Raw genomic sequence first — 22,385 nt, 5'->3', positions numbered from 1 at the left:
ATGGTTGCCAAACCCCCTAACCTTTATTATTGGTTGTGTTACCAATGGTGTGACCATTTTTCCAAAGTGTCCAGAAAGCTATTTTGCAACATGACATTGTCAGGTCACATGTTTCTCATCCTACTATGGGAAGCCTGTATGGAATAAACATGCTACCATGGCCTCCAGTGTCTCCAGACCTTTTTCCCATTTAGTATTTTTTCAACATTTGCATATTATTAACATATCTATCAATCCTGTGATTGTCCTGATGAAGAAGTTGTATACTTTGAAACACGTTGACAAATAAACCACATACTACTGGATTGGTATCTTCCATTCTTTAATGGCAGTGCAGCATTACCCATTTTCGCCTTCCTTTTATGCATTTATCTCCTTGTGGGTGGGTCTGCAGCAGGGTAAAATGCTATCAATGGTTGTGTGCACACAACCCAACCAGGTCAGCACAATTTGTGCATTTTTGTTAATATTGCAACCCAGATAAGACCCTATTTTGTGCTTTGTCTCCTTCCAGATTTTCCCTTCCCATGTAACTAAACTCGATTTATTATCTCATTTAGGAAAACCTTTTGACAATATCATGATCTTGAATGCTGCCGTTGCAAACATAATTGTATCGATTTTACTTGGTAATCGAATGGACTACAATGATCCCCAATTTACGAGACTTCTGTGTTTAATAAATGAGAACGTTAGAATTGCAGGAATGCCAATGGTTGCGGTAATATCACTGACTTATGTTGTACACTTCTTTACATAGATTTTGCTGTTTGAGTACATAGTTGACTAAGTCTTATGAATTAAGAGTAACTTGTTATGTAAAATATTGTAATTAACCTGGAGATATGGGATTATGTCACAGGTTTACTCCCACAGAGAGAAGCCAGTGCGAAGGTTAATCTGCTCAAATGAGAACTCCTGGAAGCTTTCCTGCATTAAGGCTCTCAGCTGTGCTCTGTTATCCACTCCCATCTCCTATATAATCTGGGCCCTGGCTAACACTCACTGTCAGAGTTGGCTTATGCTGCATGGCTGGAAGTTGTTGTTGGTTAATATTGGAGAAGGTGTTTGGTGGATTTATCTGTGACTGTTGCTAGGTTTTGAGTGTGTGACAATTCCCTTTGTTCTCCTACTTTGGTTTAACCCCATCCTCCACTCCCCGTTGCATTCCTCTGTTATATGTGTGAGTATATTTGTATGTTTGGTATTCTTCGTTACCCCGTTTGAATTACCTTATGTCTAGTTGGTGTACTATGGTACACTTGTAATCCACTCTTCCCTGGGTGGAAGAAGAATACAGATTAAGGGCCTATTCAGAAGCTAAGGCAAGGTACATGGCCCCAGCATTTTCACCATCAGAAGTAATCTGGGGAGCAGGGTGAGCTAGGGCACACCTAGCATTAAGGACAGAGATGGAGACTTTGGCTCCGGGACACCCAATACCAGAGCCATGACAGGTTATTCTGCAGGCTAATAGCATTCAGACACCATTTGGTTCCCGCAATGAAAGTCCCATTGCCGAGTGGAAATGTACTTTTTTCCCACCACAGTGTTCAGTTTCCAATCATAGGGTTGGTCCCAGTCACCGTTCTGTGTATAGAGAGAAGCTGTAACTGCGCACGTGAATAACAGCTCGCTCCGCATTAGGTCCGGCTGTCAGTAAGTTCCGGGAGAGCAATTAAAGCCTTTCCTCCATGAGGTTATGTTATTAATCGGATGTGGGACTGCCAATATGGAACTCTGAGAGGAGCAAATATGTGTACGCTTTAGAAACTGGCAAGTTTCCATGACATAGGCTTATCATTACCCCTGCACAAGATGACAGAGACTAGTTATTTTTAAGCAAGTCTGAAACTTGAGAACAGGTTTGTTCTTACTGCAGACGCACTAAGGCTACTTTCATACTTCCGTCGGTACGGGGCCATCGCAAGCCGTCGGCCCAACGTACCGATGGGCGATGTGCTAAATTTAGCACAACGTGGGCTGCGGATGCAGTCTTACGACGCATCCGCTGCCCAGTGTGATGAGCGGGGAGGAGGGGGGGAACCGACAGACAAAAAAGTTGCATGGAAATTTTTTTGTCCCGACGGATCGCAAAAACACGACGCATCCGTTGCATAACGGATGCGACGTGTGTACATCCGTCGCAATCCATCGTCCATTGAAGTGTATGGCAAAAAAACGGATCCTGCGGACACATTTGCAGGATCCGTTTTTCTGCTAAAATGACAGATTGCGACGAACCACAGAAGACAGAAGTGTGAAAGTAGCCTAAGATACTGGTACTTGAGTTGTACAAAAACATCATATCACAAATAAGAAAATACCAAAATTATACTTTCTATGTTGGCATATGATAGGTGAGGGACCGGTATGCAAATTGTTCTTTAAGCTTCCAAAAAACGTTTCTTTTGTCAAGTCTTAAAAGTTTATTTCAAACTTCGCAACATTTTTTTTTACCATTTACTTTTTTAGGTGCCATTAGGAGACTCGAATCTGTACTTATTTTATCAGAGAAGCATTTAAATGGGTTATCCAGTTCTATTGTAGTTGAAAACTACCTGCCTATTCTCAGTGCCAATCTCTGCTGGCGCAGATCAGTCACAGACTGCTCATGCCGGTGATTCAGCACCTTCAACTGATATCAAGTTGATAGAGCCTCTATTCCCTTCTGCTCTGTTGACTGGGCACAACTGCCGACATCAAGTTGATTGACAGCCAGGTCCCGCTGCAGAACTTCAAGAGGCTGTCTGTCAATCAGCATGACATTCAGCATTCATGCCCCATTGACAGAACAGCTCAGAAGAAGGAGAGCTTCTCTTTTGATGTGGAGCAGCCAAATCGCTAGCAGGAGTGGACGATGACCTCTCTGAGCCGAAGCCGGGTACAAAAGTTAGTACAATACTTGCCCTTGTTAGCAACTATCTTTCTGTTAGCTTTTAAAACCAAGTTAAAAAAATAGTCCTGGCCAACCTATTAAAGTGGTTAGCAGGAACAATCAGTTACTAGCTTTGATTGATACTGTAATGTTTAGATGTCAGCAGTATAAACTAGCTGGCATGTACTGAATATTGGATAGGCTCAGCTTCTAAACTGAATCCACACATGCAGACCCTGGCACAGTCGTACGGTTATTTCCATTGTCACCATGAGGTTGATGCATGAAACTAGAATGAATCAGCAGAAATCAGAAGCAGAATAACTCTGAGGCGGCCATTGTTGTTTTGGAACACCAGAAACCTAAATTCCAATGTAACTAATAAAACAGAAAAATTAGATTCCTATGAAATTGAAATAAGAGTTTAATAAATCCAAGAAATCAGGTCATGAGGTCCATTTGGCTACTGCAGAATATGTTGCCACTATTTAAAAATTGAAGCTAAAAAAATTATTAAAAAGCTACAAATAAATATTTTTCACCTCCTTTCTTTCTTTCCCTAGCAATAGATGTCATTTTTTTTAGTAGAGTCACGGTTAGATTGATGGAAGCAATATTCTAATTCAACTCTTCTTTTGTTGTACTATAGCTCATTCTCATTTTACTTTTACAGTTGTACAACATCTTCCCATTTCTGGGTTTTTTTCCTGGAAGTCACAAAACTATTGTGAAAAATGTGGTGGAACAATGTGAGTTTATCACAAAGACATTTGTAGAACATCTGAAGAACTTGGACGAGAACGATCAGAGAAGTTTCATTGATGCATTCCTTGTGAGACAAAAAGAGGTACAAAATTCGATTCTCATACACTTAACTAAATGTAAGAGTAGATAGTAATGGATCGGCACTGCTTATACTTGCTCTTTTTCAATGTGTAATTTGCCCTAAAGCCCTAGGTCTTTACAAGATGCTGCTGCTCCATAGACTAATGGTGCAACGTGCCAAGCTGGTGTAAGGAGACTTAAAGGCCATTTGATCCTCCTCAAAGTGAATATGCAAATTGTCTCTTCAGAGAGGAAGAGGACCTGAACTCTAGTGCAACCTATTGGAAGTAGAGATCTAAAACATCAATGTCAACTTGTTAACAAGCATGGCCACTTGACTTAAAATAAAAGCCAGACCAGGCAGTCTTTTTGGTAGATGACAATCCTCTGATTGGGTTTAAAGGTTAACATCTGCAGCCACTGAGTTTTTCCAGGCAAAGCAGCTTAAAAAAAGTTGTTGGTTGTTATCATGAATCGACTTTGATGTTATTCTTCCAACGTCTCTGCCGTTGGCATCTTTCACTAAAAATTGTAAAGTTTTGAGAGCAGGCTAACCAAAGAATGAGCATGTCACTTCTTTTAAACACTTAGGGTTTCCACATGCTGAAAAAAGAAGTGACATAAGATCGTTTTGTCATTGGTGTGCATTCTGAACTTTTTATTGGGCACTCAGGCATTGCATTTTCAGGCGGACTCCCGTAGTAACGCAAAATTCACATAGTTCTTCAACAGTAGAGTAATAGATGTGGCATTCATGCTTCTATAATTGTCAGTTTGCCAGGTAAAGCTTACATAGAAATCAGGCAATTGCTGTTTCGCACAATATGGCTCTTAATCTAGTCTTTGTACTGTAACAAACATTGGCATGTTGACGAGCTCATTTTGGCTACATTCCCAAGATGAGCTTTTGATGTTGCAGATTTTCTGCAGCATTTCTGCACTTATTAGCTAAGTTAGGTAAATTTAATTTTTTGGGTGTTTTTTTACATGTGTTTTATCATATTTCTTACTCAATTTTTTTCTCTTTTTGGTGTGTCATGTTTTAAATAAATATGCTTTGTTTTTTATACTTCTTAGTATTTGGCAAAACTTTATTGATTCAGTCATGTGCGAATTACATGCATTTTTAGTCCATTTCTGCAGCGAAGCGCACTAATAAAGTGCATATGTGTATTACCTGTGGAGTTTCAGCACATAAAACTCAGCGTATGCGGAGGATAAATTTACATGTTGCAGATTTAAAAAATGCATCATCGTTCAGTTTACACTGCATTAAAAAAGCAGAGTGGGTGTAAGATTTTTAGAAATTCCATCCACTTTGCTTGAACTGTAAGACATTTGTTATTTAGCATTATAAATGCATCAACGACTCATCATGGGAACTTGTTCTAAGAGGTTCCGACATTAACTTAATTGGAATATACCTGTAATAGGCGTCACTGGTGAGTAGGTTTTTTAGCTTTGGAAAAGAGCTAATTTGCATCTTTTTCCTATAAATCATTGCCAATAAGACTACAAACTGAACTGGTCTCCTTAGTAGGGTTGAGCGAAACGGGTCGATCATTTTCAAAAGTCGCCGACTTTTGGCTAAGTCGGCGTCTCATGAAACCCGATCCGACCCCTGTGCTTGTCGGCCATGCGGTACGTGACTTTCGCGCCAAAGTCGCGTTTCAATGACGCGAAAAGCGCCATTTCTCAGCCAATGAAGGTGAACGCAGAGTGTGGGCAGCGTGATGACATAGATCCTGGTCCCCACCATCTTAGAGAAGGGCATTGCAGTGATTGGCTTGCTGTCTGCGGCGTCACAGGGGCTATAAAGGGGCGTTCCCGCCGACCGCCATCTTACTGCTGCTGATCTGAGCTTAGGGACAGGTTGCTGCCGCTTCGTCAGAAGCAGGGAGAGCGTTAGGCAGGGTCCACTAACCACCAAACCGCTTGTGCTGCAGCGATTTCCACTGTCCAACACCACCTTCGGTGTGCAGGGACTGTGGAAGCTATTTTTTTTTTTTTTTCCCCTCAGCGCTGTAGCTCATTGGGCTGCCCTAGAAGGCTCCGTGATAGCTGTATTGCTGTGTGTACGCCACTGTGGAAACCAACTGCTTTTTTCAAAGCACATATCCTCTTGTTCCTTCCTTTCTGCACAGCTATCTTTTTTGTTTGTCCACACTTTTTATTTAATTTGTGCATCAGTCCACTCCTATTGCTGCCTGCCATACCTGGCTTACATTACTGCAGGGAGATAGTAATTGTAGGACAGTTTTTTTTTTTTTTTTGTTTTTTTTTGTGGGAGATTAAGATTGGCATTTCTGCTACAGTGCCATCCCTGTGTGTGCCATCTCTCACTGAGTGGGCCATAGAAAGCCTATTTATTTTTTCCGTGATTTGTGTTCTAAATTCTACCTCAACACAAAAACACTACATCAATCAGTGGGAGAAAAATATTGGCCTCAGTCAGGGCTTGTGTGCCACTGCTGTGTGTGCTATCTCTCATTCAGTGGGCTATAGCAAGCCTATTTTTTTATTTTTTTTTTTAATATTATTTGGTTTCTAAAGTCTCCCTGAAAAAAAAAAAAAAACCTAAAAAAACAGTGGGAGAGTAATATTGCCCTTTCAGCTTGTGTGCCAGTCTTGACTCCTGGGTGTGCCACCTCTCTCCCTCTCATTCAGTGGGCCATAGAAAGCCTATTTATTTTTTTTTTTAAATATTATTGGGTTTCTAAAGTCTCCCTGAAAAAACAAAAAATACATAAAAAAACAGTGGGAGAGTAATATTGCCCTTTCAGCTTGTGTGCCAGTCTTGACTCCTGGGTGTGCCACCTCTCTCCCTTTCATTCAGTGGGCCATAGAAAGCCTATTTATTTTTTCCGTGATTTGTGTTCTAAATTCTACCTCAACACAAAAACACTACATCAATCAGTGGGAGAAAAATATTGGCCTCAGTCAGGGCTTGTGTGCCACTGCTGTGTGTGCTATCTCTCATTCAGTGGGCTATAGCAAGCCTATTTTTTTATTTTTTTTTTTAATATTATTTGGTTTCTAAAGTCTCCCTGAAAAAAAAAAAAAAACCTAAAAAAACAGTGGGAGAGTAATATTGCCCTTTCAGCTTGTGTGCCAGTCTTGACTCCTGGGTGTGCCACCTCTCTCCCTCTCATTCAGTGGGCCATAGAAAGCCTATTTATTTTTTTTTTAAAATATTATTGGGTTTCTAAAGTCTCCCTGAAAAAACAAAAAATACATAAAAAAACAGTGGGAGAGTAATATTGCCCTTTCAGCTTGTGTGCCAGTCTTGACTCCTGGGTGTGCCACCTCTCTCCCTTTCATTCAGTGGGCCATAGAAAGCCTATTTATTTTTTCCGTGATTTGTGTTCTAAATTCTACCTCAACACAAAAACACTACATCAATCAGTGGGAGAAAAATATTGGCCTCAGTCAGGGCTTGTGTGCCACTGCTGTGTGTGCTATCTCTCATTCAGTGGGCTATAGCAAGCCTATTTTTTTATTTTTTTTTTTAATATTATTTGGTTTCTAAAGTCTCCCTGAAAAAAAAAAAAAAACCTAAAAAAACAGTGGGAGAGTAATATTGCCCTTTCAGCTTGTGTGCCAGTCTTGACTCCTGGGTGTGCCACCTCTCTCCCTCTCATTCAATGGGCCATAGAAAGCCTATTTATTTTTTTTTTTAAATATTATTGGGTTTCTAAAGTCTCCCTGAAAAAACAAAAAATACATAAAAAAACAGTGGGAGAGTAATATTGCCCTTTCAGCTTGTGTGCCAGTCTTGACTCCTGGGTGTGCCACCTCTCTCCCTTTCATTCAGTGGGCCATAGAAAGCCTATTTATTTTTTCCGTGATTTGTGTTCTAAATTCTACCTCAACACAAAAACACTACATCAATCAGTGGGAGAAAAATATTGGCCTCAGTCAGGGCTTGTGTGCCACTGCTGTGTGTGCTATCTCTCATTCAGTGGGCTATAGCAAGCCTATTTTTTTTTTTTTTTTTTTAATATTATTTGGTTTCTAAAGTCTCCCTGAAAAAAAAAAAAAAACCTAAAAAAACAGTGGGAGAGTAATATTGCCCTTTCAGCTTGTGTGCCAGTCTTGACTCCTGGGTGTGCCACCTCTCTCCCTCTCATTCAGTGGGCCATAGAAAGCCTATTTATTTTTTTTTTTAAATATTATTGGGTTTCTAAAGTCTCCCTTAAAAAACAAAAAATACATAAAAAAACAATGGGAGAGTAATATTGCCCTTTCAGCTTGTGTGCCAGTCTTGACTCCTGGGTGTGCCACCTCTCTCTCTCTAATTGTGGGCCATAGAAAGCCTTTTTTTTTTTTTTTTTTTTAATATTATTTGGTTTCTAAAGTCTCCCTGAAAAAAAAAAAACATAAATTAGGTGGGAGATTAATATTGACATTAGTGCTTGAGTGACAGTCCTGCGTGTGTGTCATCTCTGTGATTTTGTGCCACAGAAAACAGAGTGTGTAACATTGTGCCTGATTTTCCTTGTGGTCTCACCAACCTGTTAAGGGATATTGAAATCATACTGAAGTTATAGCTCACCGTGTAAGTTGTTTGACAGCAACAAATAAAGTTACTTTGGTTAAGATTTTAAAACAATGAGGAAGTCTGGTGCAAGAGGTCGTCGTGGGCGTTCATTGTCAGCTGGTAATGATGGTAGTGGTAGTGGAGCATCAGGTGGTCGTGGGGATAAAAATATTCCACCTAAGTCTGGAGCTGTGGAGCCAGTTTCGTCATCAGGCTACACAAGGCCTCGAACGCTCTCTTTTCTGGGAGTAGGAAAACCGCTTTTAAAGGCGGAGCAGCAACAGCAAGTTTTGGCTTACATTGCAGACTCAGCCTCTAGCTCTTTTGCCTCCTCTTCCGAAACTGGTAAATGTAAAAGCAGCGCGTCGCTTGTGGATGTTCACGGTCAGGGACAAGTCGCTTCCTTGTCCTCCTCAGCAAAAACTACAACAAGAGAGAAGGATGCAGCAGGCGACACAACGGGTCACTCCATGGAGCTCTTTACACATACCGTCCCTGGCTTAGAAAGTGAAACATTTAACAGGCCATGCCCATTACAAGTATATTCTGACATGGAGTGCACTGATGCACAGCCACAGCCAGAGTACTATGCTGCTCCTTTGACTCAGACCACCACATTGCCCTCTCAGGGTACAGATCCACAATCAGACCCTGATGAGACTATGTTGCCCCGCCACGAACGCTATACCACCGACCGACACAGTGACACAGACGAAGTTGCACACGAGCTCGAAGAGGAGGTAATAGATGACCCAGTTATTGACCCCGATTGGCAGCCATTGGGGGAACAGGGTGCAGGCGGCAGTAGTTCAGAAGCGGAGGTGGAGGAGGGGCCGCAGCAGGCATCAACATCGCAACAGGTTCCATCTGCCGGGCCCGTATCTGGCCCAAAACGCGTGTCAAAGCCAAAACCTGTTGGAGCACAGCGTTGCCATCCGGTTAAAGCTCAGTCTGCAATCCCTGAAAAGGGATCCGAGTCTAGGAAGAGTGCAGTCTGGCATTTTTTTAAACAACATCCAACTGATCAGCGCAAAGTCATCTGTCAAAAATGTTCAACTAGCTTAAGCAGAGGTCAGAATCTGAAAAGTCTAAATACTAGTTGCATGCATAGACACTTAACCACCATGCATTTTCAAGCCTGGACTAACTACCAAACGTCCCTCAAGGTTGTAGCACCCTCGGCCTATGAAGCTAGTCAGCAACGCAACATCCCTTCCGTCACTGTAAGGCCACCATTTTCCGCACCACCGGCAGTATCTGTGCAGGTTTCTTTGCCAGCCAAAAGCAGTCAGGGTCAGGGAATCACCAGTTTTGTAGGAGGAAATATTGCATCTAGGGCACCGGCGGAAACAATACCGTCTCCAACCGTCTCTCAGTCTGCCATGTACACCGGCACACCCGAAAGTTCCACGATCTCCAGCTCTCCAGTCCAGCTCACCCTACATGAGACTCTGGTTAGAAAAAGGAAGTACTTATCCTCGCATCCGCGTACACAGGGTTTTAACGCCCACATAGCTAGACTAATCTCGTTAGAGATGATGCCCTACCGGTTAGTTGAAAGCGAAGCTTTCAAAGCCCTGATGGAGTACGCTGAACCACGATACGAGCTACCCAGTCGACACTTTTTTTCCAGAAAAGCCATCCCAGCCCTGCACCAGCATGTTAAACAGCGCATCGTCCATGCACTCAGGCAATCTGTGAGTACAAAGGTGCACCTGACTACAGATGCATGGACCAGTAGGCATGGCCAGGGACGTTATGTGTCCATCACGGCACACTGGGTGAATGTGGTGGATGCAGGGTCCACAGGCGACATCAATTTAGGGACAGTTGTGCCTAGCCCACGGTCTAGGAAACAGTTGGCTGTAGGCGTTCGCACCCCCTCCTCCTCCTCCTCCTCGTCCTCCTGCAGAAGCTACAGCTCTTCCACAGAACGCAGTCTGCCAACCACTCCATCGGCAGATGACACTGTTGCACACCAGTTGTCCCATTATGGGCCAGCTACTGCCAAGCGTCAGCAGGCTGTATTGGCTATGAAGTGCTTGGGCGACAACAGACACCCCGCGGAAGTTCTGTCCGAGTTCTTGCAACAAGAAACACAGTCGTGGCTGGGCACAGTAGATCTTGAGGCAGGCAAGGTAGTGAGTGATAACGGAAGGAATTTCATGGCTGCCATCTCCCTTTCCCAACTGAAACACATTCCTTGCCTGGCTCACACCTTAAACCTGGTGGTGCAGTGCTTATTGAAAACTTATCCTGGGTTCTCCGACCTGCTCCTCAAAGTGCGTGCACTTTGCTCACATATCCGACGTTCGCCTGTACACGCCAGCCGTATGCAGACCTATCAGCGGTCTTTGAACCTTCCCCAGCATCGCCTAATCATAGACGTTGCAACAAGGTGGAACTCAACACTGCACATGCTTCAGAGACTGTGCGAACAGAGGCGTGCTGTTATTTATTTGTGGGAGGATACACGGGCAGGCAGTAGGATGGCAGACATGGAGTTGTCAGGTGTGCAGTGGTCTAAGATACAAGACATGTGTCAAGTCCTTCAGTGTTTTGAGGAATGCACACGGCTGGTTAGTGCAGACAACGCCGTAATAAGCATGAGCATCCCCCTAATGCGTCTGCTGATGCAAAGTTTGACGCACATAAAGGAGCAGGCGTCTGCACCAGAGGAAGAGGAAAGCCTTGATGACAGTCAGCCATTGTCTGGTCAGGGCAGTGTACAGGACGAGGTAGCGGGCGAAGAGGAGGTGGAGGACGAGGAGGATGATGGGGATGAGTATATTTTTAATGCCGAACCTTTCCCGGGGGCACAGGAAATTGGTTGCGTGTCACGGCCGGGTTCTGGTTTTTTGAGGGACACAAGTGACGTAGATTTGCCTGCAACTGCCCCTCAACCAATCACAACCGGAGATTTGACAACTGGAACTTTGGCCCACATGGCGGATTATGCCTTACGTATCCTAAAAAGGGACACACGCATTATGAAAATGATGAACGATGACGATTACTGGTTGGCCTGCCTCCTTGATCCACGCTATAAAGGCAAATTGCAAAATATTATGCCACATGAGAACTTGGAACTAATATTAGCAACCAAACAATCAACTCTTGTTGACCGTTTGCTTCAGGCATTCCCAGCACACAGCGCACGTGATCGTTCTCACACGAGCTCCAGGGGGCAGCAGACTAGGAGTGTTAGGGGTGCACACATCAGAAGTGGCGTTGGACAGAGGGGTTTTCTGACCAGGTTGTGGAGTGATTTTGCTATGACCGCAGACAGGACAGGTACTGCTGCATCAATTGAAAGTGACAGGAGACAACATTTGTCCAGTATGGTTACTAACTATTTTTCATCCCTTATCGATGTTCTCCCTCAACCGTCATTCCCATTTGATTACTGGGCCTCCAAATTAGACACCTGGCCAGAATTGGCAGAATATGCATTGCAGGAGCTTGCTTGCCCGGCAGCAAGTGTCCTATCAGAAAGAGTATTCAGTGCTGCAGGTTCAATATTAACCGAAAAAAGGACTCGTCTGGCTACCCAAAATGTTGACGATCTAACATTCATTAAAATGAACCACAACTGGATTTCGAAATCTTTTGCCCCACCTTGCCCGGCCGACACCTAGCTTTCCTATGAAAAGCTCTTGCCTGTGAATTACTTTTCTAATGTCTAATTTGCTGCAGCTGATTGTACAGCATACGACATGTTTACACCTCCCTAAATGGCAAAACTCCCCACACGGGGCCGTGGTATCGCGACTTGGCGCAAGCACCCGTGAGACTGCTGTTTGTCTGAAGAGGTGGGTGTGCTCGCTTTTGGTTGACGGCATTGCTACTGGGTCCCTCATAGTACAATGTAGTGTCTCTGGCGGTGGTGGTGCGCACCCAACGTCAGACACACCGTTGTAACATGAGGGGCCCTGGGGCGGTCCCGCCGGCCTCAAGAGAGTTCCCCCCTACCCCAGCTCAAAATGTGCTCTACCACGTGCAAAATTATGTCGCACAGCTCCACCAATCTTTAGTCTATTCGCTGACATCATTCAATGTCTGGCACTGACAATACAAATTTGTAGACATCTATGATGCAACTTAAAGTAGTCTGTGTCTGTGTCCTATATTGGCACCATTAAATAGTTACTGCCAAATTACTATGTCAGAAACTCAGTAGATGAGCCCACCCCTGTACCTAAGTATGCCACCTTTTTTTTTTTTTTGGTTGTTTTGCGAGACATTAACATCTATTTATATTTTGGGAGTACTGGGACAGACACTCCTTGCACTACTCCTCCACTCACCACCAAGCTGCCTGTGTATCCATGTAACCGCTGTAAAGCTGCCATGAGCCTATTGTTTGTTATTTTAGGCCTTTGATAGCCTGTCTGCGGTCCCTACTTTAAATACTCCTCCACTCACCACCAAGCTGCCTGTGTATCCATGTAACCGCTGTAAAGCTGCCATGAGCCTATTGTTTGTTATTTTAGGCCTTTGATAGCCTGTCTGCGGTCCCTACTTTAAATACTCCTCCACTCACCACCAAGCTGCCTGTGTATCCATGTAACCGCTGTAAAGCTGCCATGAGCCTATTGTTTGTTATTTTAGGCCTTTGATAGCCTGTCTGCGGTCCCTACTTTAAATACTCCTCCACTGACCAGACCACTGCTGCCCGTGTACCCCTGGAACCAATTATAAAGTGCCTACAGCCAGCCCATTTTCTTATGTTAGGCCTTTGAAGCCTGTCTGCGGTCCCTACTTTAAATACTCCTCCACTCACCACCACCAAGCTGCCTGCCCGTGTATCCATGTAACCGCTGTAAAACTGCCATAAGCCTATTGTTTGTTATTTTAGGCCTTTGATAGCCTGTCTGCGGTCCCTACTTTAAATACTCCTCCACTCACCACCACCAAGCTGCCTGCCCGTGTATCCATGTAACCGCTGTAAAACTGCCATAAGCCTATTGTTTGTTATTTTAGGCCTTTGATAGCCTGTCTGCGGTCCCTACTTTAAATACTCCTCCACTCACCACCAAGCTGCCTGTGTATCCATGTAACCGCTGTAAAGCTGCCATGAGCCTATTGTTTGTTATTTTAGGCCTTTGATAGCCTGTCTGCGGTCCCTACTTTAAATACTCCTCCACTGACCAGACCACTGCTGCCCGTGTACCCCTGGAACCAATTATAAAGTGCCTACAGCCAGCCCATTTTCTTATGTTAGGCCTTTGAAGCCTGTCTGCGGTCCCTACTTTAAATACTCCTCCACTGACCACCAAGCTGCCTGCCCGTGTATCCATGTAACCGCTGTAAAGCGAGCCTATTGTTTGTTATTTTAGGCCTTTGATAGCCTGTCTGCGGTCCCTACTTTAAATACTCCTCCACTCACCACCAAGCTGCCTGTGTATCCATGTAACCGCTGTAAAGCTGCCATGAGCCTATTGTTTGTTATTTTAGGCCTTTGATAGCCTGTCTGCGGTCCCTACTTTAAATACTCCTCCACTGACCAGACCACTGCTGCCCGTGTACCCCTGGAACCAATTATAAAGTGCCTACAGCCAGCCCATTTTCTTATGTTAGGCCTTTGAAGCCTGTCTGCGGTCCCTACTTTAAATACTCCTCCACTCACCACCACCAAGCTGCCTGCCCGTGTATCCATGTAACCGCTGTAAAACTGCCATAAGCCTATTGTTTGTTATTTTAGGCCTTTGATAGCCTGTCTGCGGTCCCTACTTTAAATACTCCTCCACTCACCACCAAGCTGCCTGTGTATCCATGTAACCGCTGTAAAGCTGCCATGAGCCTATTGTTTGTTATTTTAGGCCTTTGATAGCCTGTCTGCGGTCCCTACTTTAAATACTCCTCCACTGACCAGACCACTGCTGCCCGTGTACCCCTGGAACCAATTATAAAGTGCCTACAGCCAGCCCATTTTCTTATGTTAGGCCTTTGAAGCCTGTCTGCGGTCCCTACTTTAAATACTCCTCCACTGACCACCAAGCTGCCTGCCCGTGTATCCATGTAACCGCTGTAAAGCTGCCATGAGCCTATTGTTTGTTATTTTAGGCCTGTGATAGCCTGTCTGCGGTCCCTACTTTAAATACTCCTCCACTCACCACCAAGCTGCCTGTGTATCCATGTAACCGCTGTAAAGCTGCCATGAGCCTATTGTTTGTTATTTTAGGCCTTTGATAGCCTGTCTGCGGTCCCTACTTTAAATACTCCTCCACTGACCAGACCACTGCTGCCCGTGTACCCCTGGAACCAATTATAAAGTGCCTACAGCCAGCCCATTTTCTTATGTTAGGCCTTTGAAGCCTGTCTGCGGTCCCTACTTTAAATACTCCTCCACTCACCACCACCAAGCTGCCTGCCCGTGTATCCATGTAACCGCTGTGAAACTGCCATGAGCCTATTGTTTGTTATTTTAGGCCTTTGATAGCCTGTCTGCGGTCCCTACTTTAAATACTCCTCCACTCACCACCAAGCTGCCTGCCCGTGTATCCATGTAACCGCTGTGAAACTGCCATGAGCCTATTGTTTGTTATGTTAGGCCTTTGATAGCCTGTCTGCGGTCCCTACTTTAAATACTCCTCCACTGACCAGACCACTGCTGCCCGTGTACCCCTGGAACCAATTATAAAGTGCCTACAGCCAGCCCATTTTCTTATGTTAGGCCTTTGAAGCCTGTCTGCGGTCCCTACTTTAAATACTCCTCCACTGACCACCAAGCTGCCTGCCCGTGTATCCATGTAACCGCTGTAAAACTGCCATGAGCCTATTGTTTGTTATTTTAGGCCTTTGATAGCCTGTCTGCGGTCCCTACTTTAAATACTCCTCCACTCACCACCACCAAGCTGCCTGCCCGTGTATCCATGTAACCGCTGTGAAACTGCCATGAGCCTATTGTTTGTTATGTTAGGCCTTTGATAGCCTGTCTGCGGTCCCTACTTTAAATACTCCTCCACTGACCACCAGGCTGCCTGCCCGTGTATCCATGTAACCGCTGTAAAACTGCCATAAGCCTATTGTTTGTTATTTTAGGCCTTTGATAGCCTGTCTGCGGTCCCTACTTTAAATACTCCTCCACTCACCACCACCAAGTTGCCTGCCCGTGTATCCATGTAACCGCTGTAAAACTGCCATGAGCCTATTGTTTGTTATTTTAGGCCTTTGATAGCCTGTCTGCGGCCCCTACTTGCAATACTCCTCCACTGACCACAATGCTGCCTGGAGTGCCTGCCTGTGTATCCATGTAACCGATGTAAAACTGCCATGACTGCCTACTGTTTGTTATTTTAGGCCTTTGATAGCCTGTCTGCAGCCCCTACTTGCAATACTCCTCCACTGACCACACCAATGCTGCCCGTGTACCCCTGGAACCTATTTAAAAGTTCATAGAGCCTAGTTATATATTTTATTTACTATTAATAAGGCCATGATGGACTACGCTGTACCACGCTACAAGCTAACCAGTCGACACTTATTTTGCGAGAAAAGCCATCCCAACCCTCCACCAGCATGTAGAAGACCGCATTGTCCATGCACTCTGGCAATCTGTGAGTACAAAGGTGCACCTGACAACAGACGCATGGACCTGTAGGCATGGCCACGGAAGATTACGTGTCCATTACGGCGCAATGGGTTAATGTGGTGGATGCATGGTCCACAGGGGACAGCCTACTAAGTCTGTCTGCAGTCCCTAATTCAAATTGTCCTCCACTGTCTAAATCGGAACTTCCACCTTCTGGCTTTCGGCCTATAGTATCAGAAATTAAACTGCATTTGGCCTTCAACTTTGGTTAGGGCCTACTAACGGCTTCTGCCCCTCCCTGGTGTTGCCCTCAACTAAATAAAGCTGAGCTTCAACCTTCTGCTCCAAATTACCATTTTGAAAAATGCAATAGGCTTTTCCGGCCTACTAAAAGTGTCTGTCTGTGTGCCCCTGCCTGGTGTTGTCCTCAACTAAATAAAGCTGAGCTTCAACCTTCCGGCTCTCATTAAGTGGTTTTAAAAAAAAAAAATGGTGGTTAGGGCCTACTAACGGCTTCTGCCCCTCCCTGGTGTTGCCCTCAACTAAATAAAGCTGAGCTTCAACCTTCTGCTCCAAATTACCATTTTGAAAAATGCAATAGGCTTTTCCGGCCTACTAAAGGTGTCTGTCTGTGTGCCCCTCCCTGGTGTTGTCCTCAACTAAATAAAGCTGAGCTTCAACCTTCCGGCTCTCATTATGTGGTTTTAAAAAAAAAAATGGTGGTTAGGGCCTACTAACGGCTTCTGCCCCTCCCTGGTGTTGTCCTCAACTAAATAAAGCTGAGCTTCAACCTTCCGGCTCTCATTAAGTGGTTTTAAAAAAAAAAAATGGTGGTTAGGGCCTACTAACGGCTTCTGCCCCTCCCTGGTGTTGTCCTCAACTAAATAAAGCTGAGCTTCAACCTTCCGGCTCTCATTATGTGGTTTTAAAAAAAAAAATGGTGGTTAGGGCCTACTAACGGCTTCTGCCCCTCCCTGGTGTTGTCCTCAACTAAATAAAGCTGAGCTTCAACCTTCCGGCTCTCATTAAGTGGTTTTAAAAAAAAAAAATGGTGGTTAGGGCCTACTAACGGCTTCTGCCCCTCCCTGGTGTTGCCCTCAACTAAATAAAGCTGAGCTTCAACCTTCTGCTCCAAATTACCATTTTGAAAAATGCAATAGGCTTTTCCGGCCTACTAAAGGTGTCTGTCTGTGTGCCCCTCCCTGGTGTTGTCCTCAACTAAATAAAGCTGAGCTTCAACCTTCCGGCTCTCATTATGTGGTTTTAAAAAAAAAAATGGTGGTTAGGGCCTACTAACGGCTTCTGCCCCTCCCTGGTGTTGCCCTCAACTAAATAAAGCTGAGCTTCAACCTTCTGCTCCAAATTACCATTTTGAAAAATGCAATAGGCTTTTCAGGCCTACTAAAGGTGTCTGTCTGTGTGCCCCTGCCTGGTGTTGTCCTCAACTAAATAAAGCTGAGCTTCAACCTTCCGGCTCTCATTAAGTGGTTTTAAAAAAAAAAAATGGTGGTTAGGGCCTACTAACGGCTTCTGCCCCTCCCTGGTGTTGCCCTCAACTAAATAAAGCTGAGCTTCAACCTTCTGCTCCAAATTACCATTTTGAAAAATGCAATAGGCTTTTCCGGCCTACTAAAGGTGTCTGTCTGTGTGCCCCTCCCTGGTGTTGTCCTCAACTAAATAAAGCTGAGCTTCAACCTTCCGGCTCTCATTATGTGGTTTTAAAAAAAAAAATGGTGGTTAGGGCCTACTAACGGCTTCTGCCCCTCCCTGGTGTTGCCCTCAACTAAATAAAGCTGAGCTTCAACCTTCTGCTCCAAATTACCATTTTGAAAAATGCAATAGGCTTTTCAGGCCTACTAAAGGTGTCTGTCTGTGTGCCCCTGCCTGGTGTTGTCCTCAACTAAATAAAGCTGAGCTTCAACCTTCCGGCTCTCATTAAGTGGTTTTAAAAAAAAAAAATGGTGGTTAGGGCCTACTAACGGCTTCTGCCCCTCCCTGGTGTTGCCCTCAACTAAATAAAGCTGAGCTTCAACCTTCTGCTCCAAATTACCATTTTGAAAAATGCAATAGGCTTTTCAGGCCTACTAAAGGTGTCTGTCTGTGTGCCCCTGCCTGGTGTTGTCCTCAACTAAATAAAGCTGAACTTCAACCTTCCGGCTCTCATTAAGTGGTTTTAAAAAAAAAAATGGTGGTTAGGGCCTACTAACGGCTTCTGCCCCTCCCTGGTGTTGTCCTCAACTAAATAAAGCTGAGCTTCAACCTTCCGGCTCTCATTAAGTGGTTTTAAAAAAAAAAAATGGTGGTTAGGGCCTACTAACGGCTTCTGCCCCTCCCTGGTGTTGTCCTCAACTAAATAAAGCTGAGCTTCAACCTTCCGGCTCTCATTATGTGGTTTTAAAAAAAAAAATGGTGGTTAGGGCCTACTAACGGCTTCTGCCCCTCCCTGGTGTTGCCCTCAACTAAATAAAGCTGAGCTTCAACCTTCTGCTCCAAATTACCATTTTGAAAAATGCAATAGGCTTTTCAGGCCTACTAAAGGTGTCTGTCTGTGTGCCCCTGCCTGGTGTTGTCCTCAACTAAATAAAGCTGAGCTTCAACCTTCCGGCTCTCATTAAGTGGTTTTAAAAAAAAAAAATGGTGGTTAGGGCCTACTAACGGCTTCTGCCCCTCCCTGGTGTTGCCCTCAACTAAATAAAGCTGAGCTTCAACCTTCTGCTCCAAATTACCATTTTGAAAAATGCAATAGGCTTTTCCGGCCTACTAAAGGTGTCTGTCTGTGTGCCCCTCCCTGGTGTTGTCCTCAACTAAATAAAGCTGAGCTTCAACCTTCCGGCTCTCATTAAGTGGTTTTAAAAAAAAAAATGGTGGTTAGGGCCTACTAACGGCTTCTGCCCCTCCCTGGTGTTGTCCTCAACTAAATAAAGCTGAGCTTCAACCTTCCGGCTCTCATTAAGTGGTTTTAAAAAAAAAAATGGTGGTTAGGGCCTACTAACGGCTTCTGCCCAACCCTGGTGTTGTCCTCAACTAAATAAAGCTGAGCTTCAACCTTTCGGCTCTCATTAAGTGGTTTTTTAAAAAAAAAGGGTGGTTAGGGCCTACTAACGGCTTCTGCCCCTCCCTGGTGTTGCCCTCAACTAAATAAAGCTGAGCTTCAACCTTCTGCTCCAAATTACCATTTTGAAAAATGCAATAGGCTTTTCCGGCCTACTAAAGGTGTCTGTCTGTGTGCCCCTGCCTGGTGTTGCCCTCAACTAAATAAAGCTGAGCTTCAACCTTCTGCTCCAAATTACCATTTTAAAAAATGCAATAGGCTTTTCCGGCCTACTAAAGGTGTCTGCCCCTCCCTGGTGTTGTCCTCAACTGAACAAAGCTGAGCTTCCACATTCTGGCTTTCGCCCTATACTATCAGATATTAAACTGCATTTGGCCTACTAGTGTGGTTAGGCCCTTGAAACAGTGTCTGCTGCTCTTGGGTTTGCTACTCCACTGAACAAAGCAATGCCGCCTGTTTAGTCCTGTTACCAATTTTGAACTGCATGTAGCCTACTTTATTCTTTGGCCCTATATCTGTTTCCTCCTCATCCTGCCCATTGCCCAGCCACTGCTAAATGAGTCTGCTGGTACATTGACCTAGACCACTACATTCCCCTTGTACTCTACACAGCCAGAATCTGTCCCTGCTGAAAGTAAGGTTCCCCTTCCCGCATGTTATACCACCTTACACAGGGACAAAGAGGAAGGTGCAGATGAAAGTGCAGGTTCCTTCATCAGGTGGGGGGGCATACTCGTTGGCGACGTCACTGGCACAGGGCCCCTCAGAGTACGCAAAAGTGTCGCTGCTGGTGGGAGGCGCCCCCGCCATGCAAACACACCGCCGTACTTTGAGGGGCCCTGTGCCAGTGGCAATGCGAACGAGTGGGCCCCCCCCCTGCTTGCTCAGGATCACAGCACTTGCAACTTTTAAATACTTACCTTTCCCTGCAACACCGCCGTGACGTAGTCCGCATTTCCTGGGCCCACGAAAAACTTGAGCCAGCCCTACTCCCCCCACAACTTTCCCCCAATTCCCTATGCCCAACTATTATTATACAGTTAATTAAGATTGGCAAGCTTCAGAAACAAGAATGGATGTTTTTGGCATTAAAATGGGCACTGTAGGTGTTTTCCTGGCCTCCACTCACTGCCGACTATGCTTCCCCATTGACTTGCATTGGGTTTCGTGTTTCGGTCGATCCCCGACTTTTAGCGATAATCGGCCGACTGCACTCGACTCGACTCTGGACAAAATCGGGTTTCCCAAAACCCTACTCGATCTTAAAAAAATGAAAGTCGCTCAACCCTACTCCTTAGCTTATCTCAAAAAATAATTTTTGGAAACAATGAAGTAAAAATAAAAATTCAGTTCTTACATTTTAAATAAATAGTGATCAATTAGGATATATGACATCTAATCCAATGCCACTACCAGAATAAACAGCAAATGTAGCAGCCACCAACATGATGGCTGCCTTGCTATATTAATTTGAGTAGCATATCGGTCTCATTCACATTGAATCATTTCTGTAGCACCACCGTAAACCTCATATTGGTGGCAGGTACATGTGTGCAATGTGGTCAGTGACAGCCCATTGGTATACGGCTTTAGTGCGCAGTTGCACATTCAAAGGGTTTTGTCAAAGTTGGACAATACCTATCTGTATGCACCAACTTAGTGAATCTTTGACCTGACTCTACGAGGTCTCCTGATAACTTGAGCAAAATGCTTCACATATGTTTAGAAAGTTTTTAGCTCAGGTGAGTGTGACAATGAATTACTTCTCACGGATAAACAGTGAGACAGGATAGTCAGGGAGTACGAGGTCAAAAGCCTGGAGTGTATATGATAAACAGAAGGAAGAGACAAAAGCGTAGTCGGGTAACCTTCCAGTGTCACAATACCAGGAGGTTAGCGGATCAGAGTAGAAGGTGTTAACCAGACAAATGGTCAGAATGAGGTCCAAGGTCAGGCAATGAAAGATCAAAACACAGAATGCTAGGCACAGAGAGACAAGTCACACAGTAGCTGAATGTATATCTGCCAGAGAATTGGGAGCAACAGCGCAGTTAAGTAGCCTGGCAATCACAAGGAACAAAACACCTGAAGACAGCTAGCGCCTCCCAGACTCAGAGAGGATGGCTGAGCTGTCAATCAACACTCCGACAGCTCAGCACGCCGCTGCACCAGTAATGACAGCTTCAAGATGCCCCAGTAACAGATTGGATGGCTGAGCGGTCAGTAACTGCATCTCAGACACACTGAAGGGTGGAACCACGACAGAGAGCAGTTGCATCGGGCCTTCTAATGCAAGAATAATCACTGTTTCACTGAAGCATGAATCCGACCTTGGGTTAATGTACCTTGCTCACTGTAAAAATATATTGACTTATTTTGCAGGAGGCAGGAAACCCCCTATCGTATTTCCACAATGGCAATTTGACAAGAGTAGTGAGGAACTTGTTTTCTGCAGGAATGGAGACAACATCCACCACACTCCGCTGGGGACTTCTACTAATGATCAAATATCAAAACATCCAAGGTATGATTGAGCAAAAGCTAGTAGTTTCCAACTTAAGGCTCTCCAGCTTTTGCAAAATTACAACTCTCGGCCTGTCTTGTTTGTTGTTGTAAATTTGAAGCTGGAAATCCTCAAGTGGAAAATCATGAACTTACAAAATTTGCACATTTTTTTTTAATTCCCAATGGTGTTGTGTCCAGCATTTTCTTTCCCCTGGGGTCTGATGGGTCTGATGTTATAGTACACAAGTGACAAGAAATATGTTCTAATTTAAATCTTAAAATAATATGGTGGGGGAGATTAATCATGAGGGTAATTTTTGGAATATTTGGATGTTTCTCTGATGATACCCTGTTCTAGTCATCTGACTGCTGCAGACAATTACTGGCCTCAATAGCCCTGTAACAGGAGACTGGTGACGTAATCGACTCAGTTGCTGCTATAATCCACAGAAATCAATTAATCATGGGAAAAAAATTCTAACTGGTATGAATTGGTGGACAAAAATGCAGTTCTGTCCTTTATTTTGGGTTTCGTTTTTTACAACATTTGTTTTATAATAATAATGACCTGGCATTGCGATTCTGCAGGTCAGTATAAATATATATTGTAGTGGCTTAAAAGATGTGAAACTTAGTAAAAACAAATGTATTAAGTATTATTAGGATGGATTCTAAAATGATTTCCTCTTGTGGAGACAATGATCCCTAAAATGACACACGTGTCCCTCATTCCATCATTTCAGGCCCTCATTTTGTTAAGACACAGTGCAGCACAAAAACTACTAAGTAACTAAAGCTCCTGAGTCTCACTGCATAAGTAAACCCATAAAGTCCAATTATTGATCAAACATTGGGGTATGCATTTTATGTGTTGCCTGTTTCACCCATGTAAAACATATTAAGGGAAAACCAAAGAGCATATATATATGTAGACTTGGTTTCCAGTTTCCATCTGATCTCTATCATTACTAAGGACTCATTCAGACATCCGTTTTTTTCACGTAAGGGAAAAATTGTCCTAGTTTTATCAGTGATTTTAATCAGAGTTTGG

General features: G+C 44.3%; 1 protein-coding gene across 1 annotated transcript in view; it reads left to right on the top strand.

Annotated features, from left to right (window-relative positions):
* LOC143808732 (cytochrome P450 2K1-like) overlaps window positions 1–22,385 on the top strand; it is a 99,466-nt gene that overhangs the window by 58,445 nt on the left and 18,636 nt on the right. The window contains exons 4-6 of the mRNA XM_077291675.1: window positions 561–721; window positions 3,552–3,725; window positions 21,212–21,353. Coding sequence (XP_077147790.1) covers window positions 561–721; window positions 3,552–3,725; window positions 21,212–21,353 — 477 coding nt within the window. The remainder of the gene's footprint in view (window positions 1–560; window positions 722–3,551; window positions 3,726–21,211; window positions 21,354–22,385) is intronic.

Source organism: Ranitomeya variabilis, chromosome 2 (genome assembly GCF_051348905.1).
Source record: "Ranitomeya variabilis isolate aRanVar5 chromosome 2, aRanVar5.hap1, whole genome shotgun sequence".
Taxonomy (NCBI): Eukaryota; Metazoa; Chordata; class Amphibia; order Anura; family Dendrobatidae; genus Ranitomeya; species Ranitomeya variabilis.
Note: the sequence above shows the minus strand (reverse complement) of the source record. Positions and strands in the feature narration are given on the sequence as shown.